We start from the raw sequence: 12,695 nt of genomic DNA on the forward strand, positions 1-12,695 counted from the left end.
TCACACACATGGGAAGCCTTTCTTTTTTTTTTTTTGAAATAATTCTTTTTTTGTAAATTTATTTTTTATTGGTGTTCAGTTTGCCAACATATAGAATAACACCCAGTGCTCATCCCATCAAGTGCCCCCCTCAGTGCCCGTCACCCAGTTGCCCCCACCCCCCACCCATCTCCCCTTCCCCCACCCCTAGTTCGTTTCCCAGAGTTAGGAGTCTTCATGTTCTGTCTCCCTTTCTGATATTTCCTACCCATTTCTTCTCCCTTCCCCTCTATTCCCTTTCACTATTATTTATATTCCCCAAATGAATGAGACCATATAATGTTTGTCCTTCTCCGATTGACTTATTTCACTCAGAATAATACCCTCCAGTTCCATCCACGTTGAAGCAAATGGTGGGTATTTGTCGTTTCTAATGGCTGAGGAATATTCCATTGTATACATAGACCACATCTTCTTTATCCATTCATCTTTCCATGGACACCGAGGCTCGAGAAGCCTTTCATTGGTATGAAATTTTATGTGCCAAGCCAGGTGGGAGTATCTCCCATCAGCCCTCCCACATTCGCTGAACACATGCGGCTTTGCTCTGGTGTTGTGTCTCCAGTGCATACTGACGCTGGACTTGTCATGAAAGAATTTTCCTCATTCTTTTCATCCATACGCTTTGCTGTGGTGTGACTTTTCTTGTGTTGAATAAGGTGGGGATGGCTGATGTAGGCTTTCCCACATTCACTGCACACATAAGGCCTTGTTCCACTGTGAATTCTCTTATGTACTTTTACGTAGGAGCTGTGGCTAAAGAATTTCCCACATCTATCGCACTTGTAGGACTTTTCTCCAGTGTGGCTTTTCTGGTGCTCAGCAAGCGCATCTTTGTGGAGAAAGGCTTTCCCACATCTGCTGCACATAAAAGGCCTTTCTCCACTGTGAGTTTTCTGGTGCTGCGTAAGTGTATCTTTGCGGCCAAAGGCTTTCCCACATTCACTGCATTCAAAAGGTTTTGCTCCAGTGTGAATTCTCTGGTGCTGAATAAGATGGGATTTTCTGATAAAAGATTTCCCACATTCAGCACAGTCATTAGACCTTGATCCCATGTGAACTCTCTGGTGTTCTTGGCGGCTGGAGTTGCAGACAAAAACATCCCCACAATCATTGTACTTGTAAGGCTTTTCTCCAGTGTGGATTTTCTGGTGTTGGACACATTTGTCTTTGTTGCTAAAAGTTTTCCCACATTCACTGCACTTGCAATCTTTTTGTCCAACATGAAAGGCTTCCTCACACTGGCTCCTGGTGCATGGCTTCTCCTCATCTTGAGTCACATGGGGCTGGACAAGTCCAGAGCTGGCCAAGGAGTCCTCCTCATCCTTCTTTCAAGTGAAGACCTTCTCTGACATGTGGCTTCTGCAGCTCTTCACAAAGGAGGCTTGGTCATTTTCTTTTCTAGGGACTGCCTCTCCACTGTGCTGCCTCAGGATTTGGTCAATGTTGACAGTGACCCAGAAGGTTCTTCCACATGATCTACATGGGTGTGGCTGATGCCCAAGGGATGTGCCCTGATGCCCAGACAGACACAAAATGTCTTTCAAGATCGGGTCACACATATTACACAAGTGGCTCTTTGGGATAGAAGGACTCACTCTGAGAATTCTCACCTGTGAGTCTTTTATAGAAACACCGTGCTCAAAAGATTCATCTTCATTTTCTACTTTATGACAAGGGCAAAGTCTCCCCTGGACCATCCTTGCCTCGGCTGGACCTATCGCCACATTTTCAGAAACTATAGGCTCTCTCACTGGCCGTGGTTGGGGAATTGGGGAAATTGCAAATCCCACTGAGGTCACCAGTAGAAAGTTCTCCAGAATCACAGTACAGTATAGACGTTTCTGAGCATCAAGTAGCTCCCACTCCTCTTGGGTGAAGTATATACAAACATCCTCAAAGGTTATAAGGTTGTGGGCTGCATCCGACTGCGCACCAGCCTCCGCCATGGCTATAGTATCAAGGCCCTGAAAGGGCGGCCTCAGCAGATGTGAGGAAGTACAAGGCCCAAGATCGTCCACACCATGGTCAGGAACACCAAATCGCCACACAAAGGGACAACACACAAAACTAAAGCTGGGCTAACAAAGCAGAGACGTAGGCCTCAACCTCAAAAATGGCTCCCGTTAGGTCATGGAAAAAACGATGGAGACACAGCCTCTGCCTAGTGCTTCTGGCTGTTTCTCTGATGAACCAAAATGAAATAGAATGGAGCATGGTCCAATGAGTGGAGGCTAGAAGTCCCGCCCAGAGGTGGCCTTATATACATATATTCATATATATATGTATATGTATATATATATATTTTAGTGAAGGAGGGGCTGGCTTTCTTAGATTGGAAAGAGGAAAGGAAGTTTCATTTGGGAAACGTGACTTCAGGTAATGTTAAAGTTCATAGTTCTCAGATTCATTCAAAACCATCCAAATGTCTCCATTCCAGATTTCATAGTCCTGAGTAATTTTTTTAATGATTCATTGTTGGTCTACAGGGTAGCTATTAGTTAGTTTTTGTGTGTGTGTATGTAGATCTTGTATTTAGGCACTGCTGAATTCCCTCTTTAGTTCTGTTTGTCAGTTGGTTATTTAGATTGATTATATAGATGATCATAACCACTGAAAATATTTTATTTCCTATTTTCCAACAGAAAATCCATCCAACTGTTGCATCCATTTGCCACTTATTTTTTCTCTCTCATCTTTTGCAGTGGCTAGAACCTTTAGGACAGTGTTGATTAGTAGTGGTGATAAGAGATAACTTTTTAAATTTCTGAACTTAATTTGCATCTTATACTGTATTTGCTATATTTGGTAGATACATTTATGAAAGTTGTTTGCCAAGGTTTTTTTTTTTCATGAATGTTTGCTGGATATCATTCAGTGATATATTGGCCTATGTTTAGTCATGTTTTTTTCTCATTTAGGTACTTTATTTTAGTGAATTAACTTGGGAAATTTTCTTAAATTGTGCTATCCTTGTAATGTTGAGATTAAATCATTGGTCATGAGTTCATTACAATGAAGTATTGATTGTGAATTGCTGATACTCTGTTTGGATTTTGCTTCTGTGTTTATAAGTTTTTTTAATATATGTTTTTGCTTTCTTGTGCTTTTCTGCCTTGGGGGCCACAGACATTACTAAGCTTAGAAAGTGAGAAATTGTCTATTTTCTGTCCTATATATTGGAATATTTTTATAGTTGAAATTGGCTTTTTAAAAAAGTTTAGTAGGTCTGATATCTTTGTGGTTCTAAAAATTTTTCTACTCTTTCTTTGATTTTATGATTTTCTTCATGATGGGCCACTTTGCTGGTTTATATTTCCCTAGAATTTTTTTTCATGTTATCTAGGTTTTCATATTTATTTCTGCTATGTTGGTCACTGTATTTTGTTATTTGTACCTTTATTTAATGCTTTTTTACAGCTTTATTGCAATATAATGCTGAATAAAATCGTAGGTATTTAAAGTATACAATGTGATGATTTGATACGTATATATTATTAAATGATTACCACAATCAAGTTAATTAACATATCCTTCATTATATATAGTTACTTTTTATTCTGTGTGTGCATAGTGAGAGTGCTTAGGATCCCCTATACTCAGCAAATTTCAAGTCGACTATACAGTATGATTAACATAGTCACTATGTTGTATGTTAGGTCCCAATAACTTATGCATCTTATATTTTCGTTTGGTTTCAAGTTTTTATTTAAATTCCAGTTGATTAACATATAGTGTAATATTAGTTTCAGGAGTAGAATTTAGTGATTAATCACTTATGTATCTTCCCCAGTGCTCATCACAATAAGTGCCCTCTTTAAATACCCATCACCTATTTAACCCATTCCCCTGCCCACTTCCAGCAACCCTCAGTTTGTTCTCTAAAATTAAGAGTCTGTTTTATGGTTTGCCTCTCTCTCTTCCCCCTGCCCCCATGTTCATCTGTTTCATTTCTGAAATTCCACACATGAGTGAAATCATATGGTATTTGTCTCTGACTGACTTACTTCCCTTAGCATAATATACAGTAGCTCTATGTTGCTGCAAATGGCAAGACTTCATTCTCTTTGATGCCTGAGTAATATTCCATTGTATATATGTATCACCTCTTCATCCATTCATCAGTCAATGGACAGTGGCGCTCTTTCCATAATGTACCTGTTATTGATAATGGTCAATGTTGGGGTGCATGTGTCCCTTTGAATCAGTATTTTTGTATCCTTTGGGTAAATAACTAGTAGTACAATTGCTGGATTGTAGGGTAGTTCTATCTTTTGAGAGACCCTCATACTGTTTTCCAGAGTGGCTGCACCAGGTTGCATTCCCACCAACAGTGTAAGAGGGTTTCCCTTTCTCTCCATCCTTCCCAACATCCGTTATTTCCTGCATTGTTAATTTTAGCTATTCTGATAGATATGAGATGATATCTCATTGTAGTTTTGATTTGTATTTCTCTGATGATGAATCATGATGAGCATCTTTTCATGTGTCTGTTAATCATCTGGATGTCTTCTTTGGAAAAATGTCAATGCATGTCTTCTGCCTATTTCTTAACTGGATTATTTGGTTTTTAGGATGTTAAGTTTGACAAGTTCCTTATAGATTTTTGATTCTAACCCTTTTTCAGATATTTCATCTGCAAACATCTTCTTCCATTCCATCAATTGCCTTTTAGTTTTGTTGATTATTTCCTTCCCTGTGCAGAATCTTTCTATCTCAATGAAGTCCCAATAGTTCATTTTTGCTCTTGTTTCCCTTGCCTCCAGAGACGTGTCTAGTAAGTTGCTATTGCTGATGTCAAAGAGGTTGCTGCCTATGTTCTTCTCTGAGATTTTGATGGTCTCCTGTCTCACAGTTAGCTGTTTTATCCATTTTGAATGTATTTTTGTGTATGGTGTGAGGAAAAATATGATATGGAACACTCACTAATTTGCATGTCATCCTCACACAGGGGCCATGCTAATCTCCTCTGTATCATTCCAGTTTAAGTGTATGTGCTGCTGAAGAGAGCATGAGAACTTATTCACCTTATAATGGAAAGTTTGACCCCTTCTTTGATCAGCATCTCCCATTTTTGCCTCTATCTAGATTGTGGTGACCACCATTCTACTATCTTTTTCTATGAGTTTGGCTTTTGTTTTGTTTTGTTTAGATTCTATATATGAGTGAGTACATATGGTATTCATCTTTCCATGTCTACATTATTTCATTTAGCATAAGTACTCCAGATTTATCCATATTGTCACAGCAGCAGGATTTCCTTCTTTTTATGGCTGAATACTATTCCTTTAAATATACACATATCATTTTCTTTAACCATTCATCCATTGATGAACATTTAGCTTGTTTCCATATCTTGTGAATAGTGTTGCAATGAACATGGGAGTGCAAATATCTCTTCAAAATACTGATTTAGTTTCTTTTGGATAAATACTCAGAAGTGGGATTCCTGGGTCATAGGTATGGTATTTAATCTTAAGTGGTTGGTTACTTAATAATTAGGTACCCATTTTTCACTGCTGATGTTTATTCACATCTTCATTCTCTCTCTCTCCTTTTTTTGGAGATTTTATTTAAAGTCAAGTTAGTTAATGTATAGTGTAGCATTAGTTTCAGGGGTGGAATTTAGTGATTTATCACTTGCATACAATACCCAGTGCTCATCACAACAAGTGCCCTCCTTAATGCCCATTACCCAATTACCCCATCCTCCTACCCACCTGTCTTCCAGCAACCCTCCTACCCACCTCTCTTCCAGCAACTCTATAGCTAAGAGTCCTTTTTGGTTTGCCTCTCTTTCTATTTTCATCTTATTTTATTTTTTCTTCCCTTCCCCTATGTTCATCTGTTTTGTTTCTTAAATTCCATATCTGAGTGAAATCATATGGTATTTGTCTTTCTCTGACTTATTTCACTTAGCGTCATGGACTCTAGTTCCTTCCATGTTGTTGCACATGGCAAGATTTCATTCTTTTTGATGGCTGAGTAATATTACATTATATATATATATATATATATATATATATATATATATATATATGCCACATCTTTTGTATTCACTCATCAATTGATGAACATTTGGGCGTTTTCCATATTTTGGCTATTGTGGATAGTGTTGCTATAAACACTGGGGTGCATGTGCCTCTTTGAATCACTATATTTGTATTCTTTCTATAAATGTCTAGTAGTGCAATTGTTGGGTTGTAGCGTAGCTGTATTTTTAACTTTTTGAGGAAACTCCATATTGTTTTCTAGAGTGGCTGCACCAGTTTGCATTCCAACCAACAGTGCAAAAGGATCATACACTTTGGGGGGATGGAAAGGTAGTGGGAAACTATTAAATTTTTTCTACTGATCAAAACATCTCGTAAATATATTGCTTCTGGATAAAAATTATCTCTATTCCTCTGAACCTAGATGTTTGAAATTATAAAGACAGAATTTTATTATTTTTAGGTTCGCTTCTTTCCACTTCTGTTGAGTCATGACCAATGGCCATCTGACTGAATAAGTTACAAAAGGAAGAAAGAAATATCCAGAATGAGGGAACTTTGTTTCATTCTTCTTAAATATCATCTCTTTCCTGATGCTGACTCCATTCTCTTTCTTTTTCATGACCTGTTCTCTCTTCACTCTTTCTTCATGCTACAACTTGCAAAATCAGGCACTTGGAAGAAGACAAAAACTTTATGACCTTTATCAAGATGAAGGAGATTCACCATACTGATCACTGAGCAGAAGAAATTGTAAAATGGAACTTTTAATATTTTAAAGCCATTTGGAATACAGTTCACATGAATGATTCTGTAAAATGTACAAATCGGTACCCTGGGGAATTTGCACTGACAGCCATGGGAGGAAGACATGCGGGAGTAGCTTTTAATTGCATATTTAATTGACCTTGTAGGAAAATGAATCTCATATTTTAACTGAGTACAATTACATAAAGATTGGAAAATATTATTATCTAAAAAAGTTACTCAGACTATTTGATGTTATTATTAGAATCATATAATGTCTATACTCTGCATTTTTTCAACAGTACTAAGACAATCACCATTCTGCTTTATAGCAGAGGGGTAGAAGGTAGTTAGGAGATGAATTAAAGCATACCTCTTGCCAGCATTTTTAGTAATTTATGATAATTAACTTTATGAAAGACTCTCTAACAAGTTTTCAGACATCATTTTGAAACTATCAGATACATAGTTAATACAGCTAATGTGTAATTTTAAGGTGGCTTTTTGCCTTTCCAACCAATTGGATATTAATGTAATTTACAACTAAGTAAAATTAGTAATTTTTACTTTGGATAGAGCTAAAGAGATTGTTGTTTTAAAGAATAAATATGGCTGTTTTTCCCAAGGGCATTTGTCCTAAGAAAACATCTTTTATTTATTTTTTTTCAGCAGTAGAATCTAGTGATTTATCACTTATATATAGCACCCAGTGCTTATCATAACTAGTGCCCTCTTAAGAGGCATCGCCCATTAAGAAGAAGATGTGGTATATATGCACAATGGAATACTACTCAGCCATCAAAAAAAGAAATCTTGCCATTTGCAATGACATGGATGGAACTAGATGGTATTATGCTAAGCGAAATAAGTCAATCAGCAAAAGACAATTATCCTATGATCTCATTCGTATGTGGAATTTAAGAAACAAAAAAAGAGGACCATGGGGAAAGGAGGAAAAAATAAAACAAGACAAAATCAGAGAGGGAGACAAATCCTAAGAGACTCTTAATCATAAACGAAGTGAGGGTTGCTGGAGGGGTGGGAGGTGGAGGGATGGGGTAACTGAGTGATGTAATGAGCACTGGGTATTATAAGCACAGAGATTTTTTAAAAAGATTTATTTATTCATGAGAGACACACAGAGAGAGGCAGAGACATAGGCAGAGGGAGAAGCAGGCTCCTGGGAGGGAGCCCCGTACAGGAAATGATCCCAGTACTCTGGAATCACCATCTGAGCCAAAGGCAGATGCTCAACCACTGAGCCACCCAGGTGCCCTGAGCACTGGGTATTATAAAAGAATGAGGAATCATGGAACTCTTCCTCTGAAACTAATAATACACCATATGTTAATTAATTGAATTTAAATTTTAAAAATGTGAAAATAATTTAGAAAAAGAGTACATCTTTTAGATAACATATTTAGAAAAAGGCATTGGCTCATCTAAAAATAGTACCCAGCTAAAGTCATGTGTATACGGGAAAATAGATAATTTTAGAAGGTATAAGGTAAGAAATGATCACTATTTAATATGAGGGAAAGCAAAGGTATTTTCTCAGACCTATGATATAGACCAGGCAGTTAAGTGCCATGACTGGCAATGATTTTGGGTGAAAATAGAGAACTGTAAGGACACATAGCAACTGTGACCTACACTTCTGTTTAGCATTACATGAGTTGCAGTGATGGCTCTCAGAATAAAAACCATGAAACATCTGGCAGTGTTTAACGCCACATCCCACTGCTGCCATCTTAGGCTGCATTAAAAGAAATAATATCGGGGATTCCTGGGTGGCGCAGCGGGTTAGCGCCTTCCTTTGGCCCAGGACGTGATCCTGGAGACCCAGGATCGAATCCCACATCGGGTTCCCGGTGCATGAAGCCTGCTTCTGCCTCTCTTTCCCTCTCTCTCTCTGTGTGTGTGACTATCATTAAAAAAAAAAAAAAAAAGAAAAAGAAATAGTATCTAGTTTACAGAAGGGGAGAGTCCTACTGTATTGATCAGAAACTACTTTTCTTAATTCATCCTAAGTGTAGCTCAAGGGAAGTGACCCAGAGCAACAATGTAAAGCATGGAAACAGAATTCTTTTGATTTTTTTAGCCAAGAGTGTAGACTCCAGGGGACATCAGTTGTATTCGTTCCAAAATCTTAGAGCTCTTATGGAGAAAACAATTTGATTTAGTTAGTTCTATTTTAGCAATAAATAATGGAGAGATTAACTTACTAGATGTATGGCCCAGTGCCACAATAAATCTTTATACTAACCACAATACACTCTGAGGTAACATGGTAGATGATCAGGCCCAATTTACTGTGGATTTTTGGCTAAAATTTATGGGTGATTGTTAAAGTCCTCAGATACTGGAAATGCAACATTGCATAAAGTAGGATGCATAAGGCCTATGCTTTACATACTGGGAAGAACAGTGTTCCCGTTGACGTAAGGAAAAGTAAAGACATACGTTACTCTTCACAACACAGAATCAGAGCAGGGAGAGGACAAATAGCTGTGTAGACTGTAGTAGCACTGTTCAGAAAAGCTTGCCAGCCAGTATCTTGGGAGCTTCATTCATTTAGCATCAACAAGAAGGAAGATACCAAACATCAAGCAGGAAGATAGTGGGCTAGAAACTAAGGGTATGAAGTCAAAGAAGAAATAGTTACTGCCTCTAAACTATCCTACTAATGAGATATAAAATATGAGGCTGTGTTTATATGTATGTGCATGTCTGAGCATGAATTCTGAAGGTGGTCTTTATATTCTGAAGAGAATATGTATTAGGTTAGTTTTGTTTTTCAACACCCATGTTTAATTTATTCAAGTCAGAAATGAAAACACTTGATTTCTCTTTTTAAAAATATTTTATTTATTCATGAGAGACACACAGGGAGCGAGAGGCAGAGACACAGGCAGAGGGAGAAGCAGGCTCCATGCAGGGAGCCAGATGAGGGTCTCAATCCCGGGACCCCAGGATCATGCCTTGAGCCGAAGGCAGACGCCCAACCGCTGAGCCACCCCGGTGTCCCTCACTTGATTTCTATATAGACTTTAAAATCTCATTATTTTGTTATTTGCAACCTCAAAAACTTAACTATCACTTTTATTTTAATTTATTTATAGATTTTTTTCTTTGTTTATTTGATGCATAGAGAGAAAGTCCAAGAGAGCACAAGCAGAGTGAGCGGCAGAGGGAGAGGGAGAAGCAGACTCCCCCTGAAGGGTAGCCGGACGTTGGGCTGATCATGACCTGAGCCGAAGGCAGATGCTCAGCGACTTAGCCACCCAGGTGCCCTTGTTGCCAAATTCTGCATCTGCGCCGGTGTGGATTAGGGAACAGGGCTGAGTGTTGGGGGAGAGGTTATTGTGGCTAGGGCCAGGGTGCTGGGGGTGCTGTTCTGGGGCCAGCAGAGGGTGATGAGTTTCTCTGTGTTTACATTTAGCTGATATGGAGTGGAGTGCGTGTGTCTTGCGTGCCTGTGCACCCCCATATTTATGTAAGTGGCAGTGGGGTCCCCACTTGGTCTCACCCGGGGAGCCTGCTGTGTACATATGGAGGAGGAGAAGGAGGTACTAATCATATAGTGCTCCCACCTCTGCTGTGGGCATGCCCTGCACAGTTGCCTACAGCCTGTCCCCTGAAACCAAGCAGTGGCCTTTCTCCTTCCTCTACACCCTCCCTTTCCGTGTGATTGCTCTATAGTTTCTTCTTAATTCACAAATTCTTGTTCTTCTCCCCTCTAGTCTTCAACTTGTGATCCGTAACTTATTTGTCTGGCTTCTCGGAAACACTTTTGTAGGTTTGTCTTCAGGTATTCTTATAGATATCTTTCAGAAAATGGTTATTTCATGTGATTTTTTATGGAATTTGTTCTAGTAAATCATTCTTCTATCACGTGGCAACATTAAAATGGTTCAGCATTGGGTACATTTAATTTAATTTCTTTCTTTTAAAAGAAATTAAAAAAAAAAGAAATTTTTAGGGCAGCCCCAGTGGCTCAGCGGTTGAGCGTCTGCCTTCCGCCCAGGGCTGATCCTAGAGTCCCGGGATCGGGTCCCACATGGGGCTCCCTGCATGGAGCCTGCTTCTCCCTCTGCCTGTGTCTCTGCCTCTCTCTCTGTGCCTCTCATGAATAAATAAAATCTTTAGAAAAAAGAAATTTTTATACCCCAGGACCTCCTTCTTTCACTTTCTTAACAGCAAAGGACTTAAGGACATTTTCTCAGTGTGAGGAGCATATTAAAGGATGAAGGCTAATGCTGTCTGGGCTGACTTCCTCAGTTGTAACTCAGGCTCATAATTTGGATATTTATGGTAGAAGCTTCTAACAATTAGAGTTTTTAATAGTGGATCAGCCTGCCTGACAAAGTAATGAACTTCATGTTGCTGGGAAAGTTCCAGAAGGTGCTGTATGAACACCACCATTTAAGGTTGCTTCTGGGGGATTCCTTATTGATTTTGGAGCTGGGCTAGATAAAAAGTAAGTGCTTTCTCAGATATACTAGTGACTCTTTGATATTATTTTTTAAAAATCACAGATTTAATAAAAGCAAAGAAATTTCAGGTCTTTATGAGGCACTGATTTATATTGTAGTTTTTCACAGCAACCTAAGATTTTCTTTTCATGTTAAGATTTACCAGAAAAAAAGTGCTTAAAAGTAGTATCTGTATCTGTTTTGTGGGTATTTTCTGTTGTTAGAAAAGCTATGTCCTTTATAATAGATGTATGTCTAAGCATTGAAAATTATTTCTAATTAGTAATAATTTCTCCTTTATTCTTCACTAGTTATAAAAACACTGTATTCTGTAATACATAATTTTATCTATATTCAGAGAAATACCAGAAGTCAAATTCATGGCTCTGATTCAGAAACTGTAGTCCTTAATCATGAACCAGATTCAACATATTCTTCCAAGTAAACATATGTTGAAATATGTACTATATATTTTCTTGCTTTAGAGAGAGAAAGTTCAAATTTCATTTCTAATTTTATTAAGCAGTGCTTTTTTATTCATGGAGCTCTTTCATAAGAAATGTATTCTTAATTTTTTTTCCAAGGGGAGGTGAGGGAAGTTTTTCTTTCTTTTTTTTTTTGTGACTCAGTTTTCTTGTATCTCATTTTTAAAAGAAAGATAGACAAAATCATCTTTGCTCCAACATTGGGGGTTATTCATCAGTTTGAGGGAAGGTTATTGATTTGGGGGCAAAAGGTTCAAAGATGGCAGCTGAAGCGATTGTACTCAAGTTTATGGGGGCACTTAGTGCCTTGGGGGTTCAAAAGAGGCAATCAAACCCTGTAAAGACTTTTAAAAATCAAAATATACCCAAGGCCTTTGGCTATGTATGGTTCATATTTTGAAATAAATTCAATTTACAAAGCATTTAAACCAAAAATCATTACCAGATAGAGTGAATGTGTCTAAAGATCCACTAAAAGAGGAAATTATGTAAATACTAAGCACTTCAGGGATGTTCAAAGCCACTGAAAAATCTGACACTCACCACTGGATATATACCTATTAAATGATCTCCACTCCCTCCAGGTTGCTTTTTTTTTTTTTTTGCCAACTTATATAGGCAGATTTTGCAAAAATGTTCTGTGTCGTAAAATTTGTATTACTAAAAAAATTAAAACAAACAAATTATGACCATGAATCTCCTTTACAACGACTTTAGCATTTTCCGGCTGATCACCTTGTTATAGGCAGATTTGGAGGTTCAGGTGAGGGCTGGCGGTTCTGTGTGAGTTAAGAGGAGGATGAACGGTTTGTTGTCATCTATACATGGGTCACTAGCTTGTCACATAACTACAATTTAGGGCCTCACAGTGCTCAGGAACGAAGATAGCATTAGAGATAATTACTGAAACTTTTTTTCAGCTCTTTGAGTATTTTTGCCTTTTTTAAAAAATCTCC

General features: G+C 38.1%; 1 protein-coding gene and 1 non-coding gene across 2 annotated transcripts; both read right to left on the bottom strand.

Moving 5' to 3' along the window:
• Positions 1–515: 515 nt before the first annotated feature.
• LOC119878101 (zinc finger protein 773-like) lies at positions 516–1,988 on the bottom strand. Its single transcript, XM_038588780.1, has 2 exons — positions 1,653–1,988; positions 516–1,367 (listed from the first exon to the last, which is right to left on the bottom strand). The coding sequence occupies exons 1-2, from the start codon at positions 1,986–1,988 to the stop codon at positions 516–518; spliced, it is 1,188 nt and encodes a 395-aa protein (XP_038444708.1).
• Positions 1,989–4,941: 2,953 nt separating this feature from the next.
• Positions 4,942–5,052, bottom strand: LOC119868590. The gene has a single exon (XR_005386582.1). It is a non-coding gene; the product is annotated as a U6 spliceosomal RNA (small nuclear RNA).
• Positions 5,053–12,695: the final 7,643 nt, after the last annotated feature.

The sequence above is a fragment of the Canis lupus genome, chromosome X (assembly GCF_011100685.1).
Source record: "Canis lupus familiaris isolate Mischka breed German Shepherd chromosome X, alternate assembly UU_Cfam_GSD_1.0, whole genome shotgun sequence".
Taxonomy (NCBI): domain Eukaryota; kingdom Metazoa; phylum Chordata; class Mammalia; order Carnivora; family Canidae; genus Canis; species Canis lupus.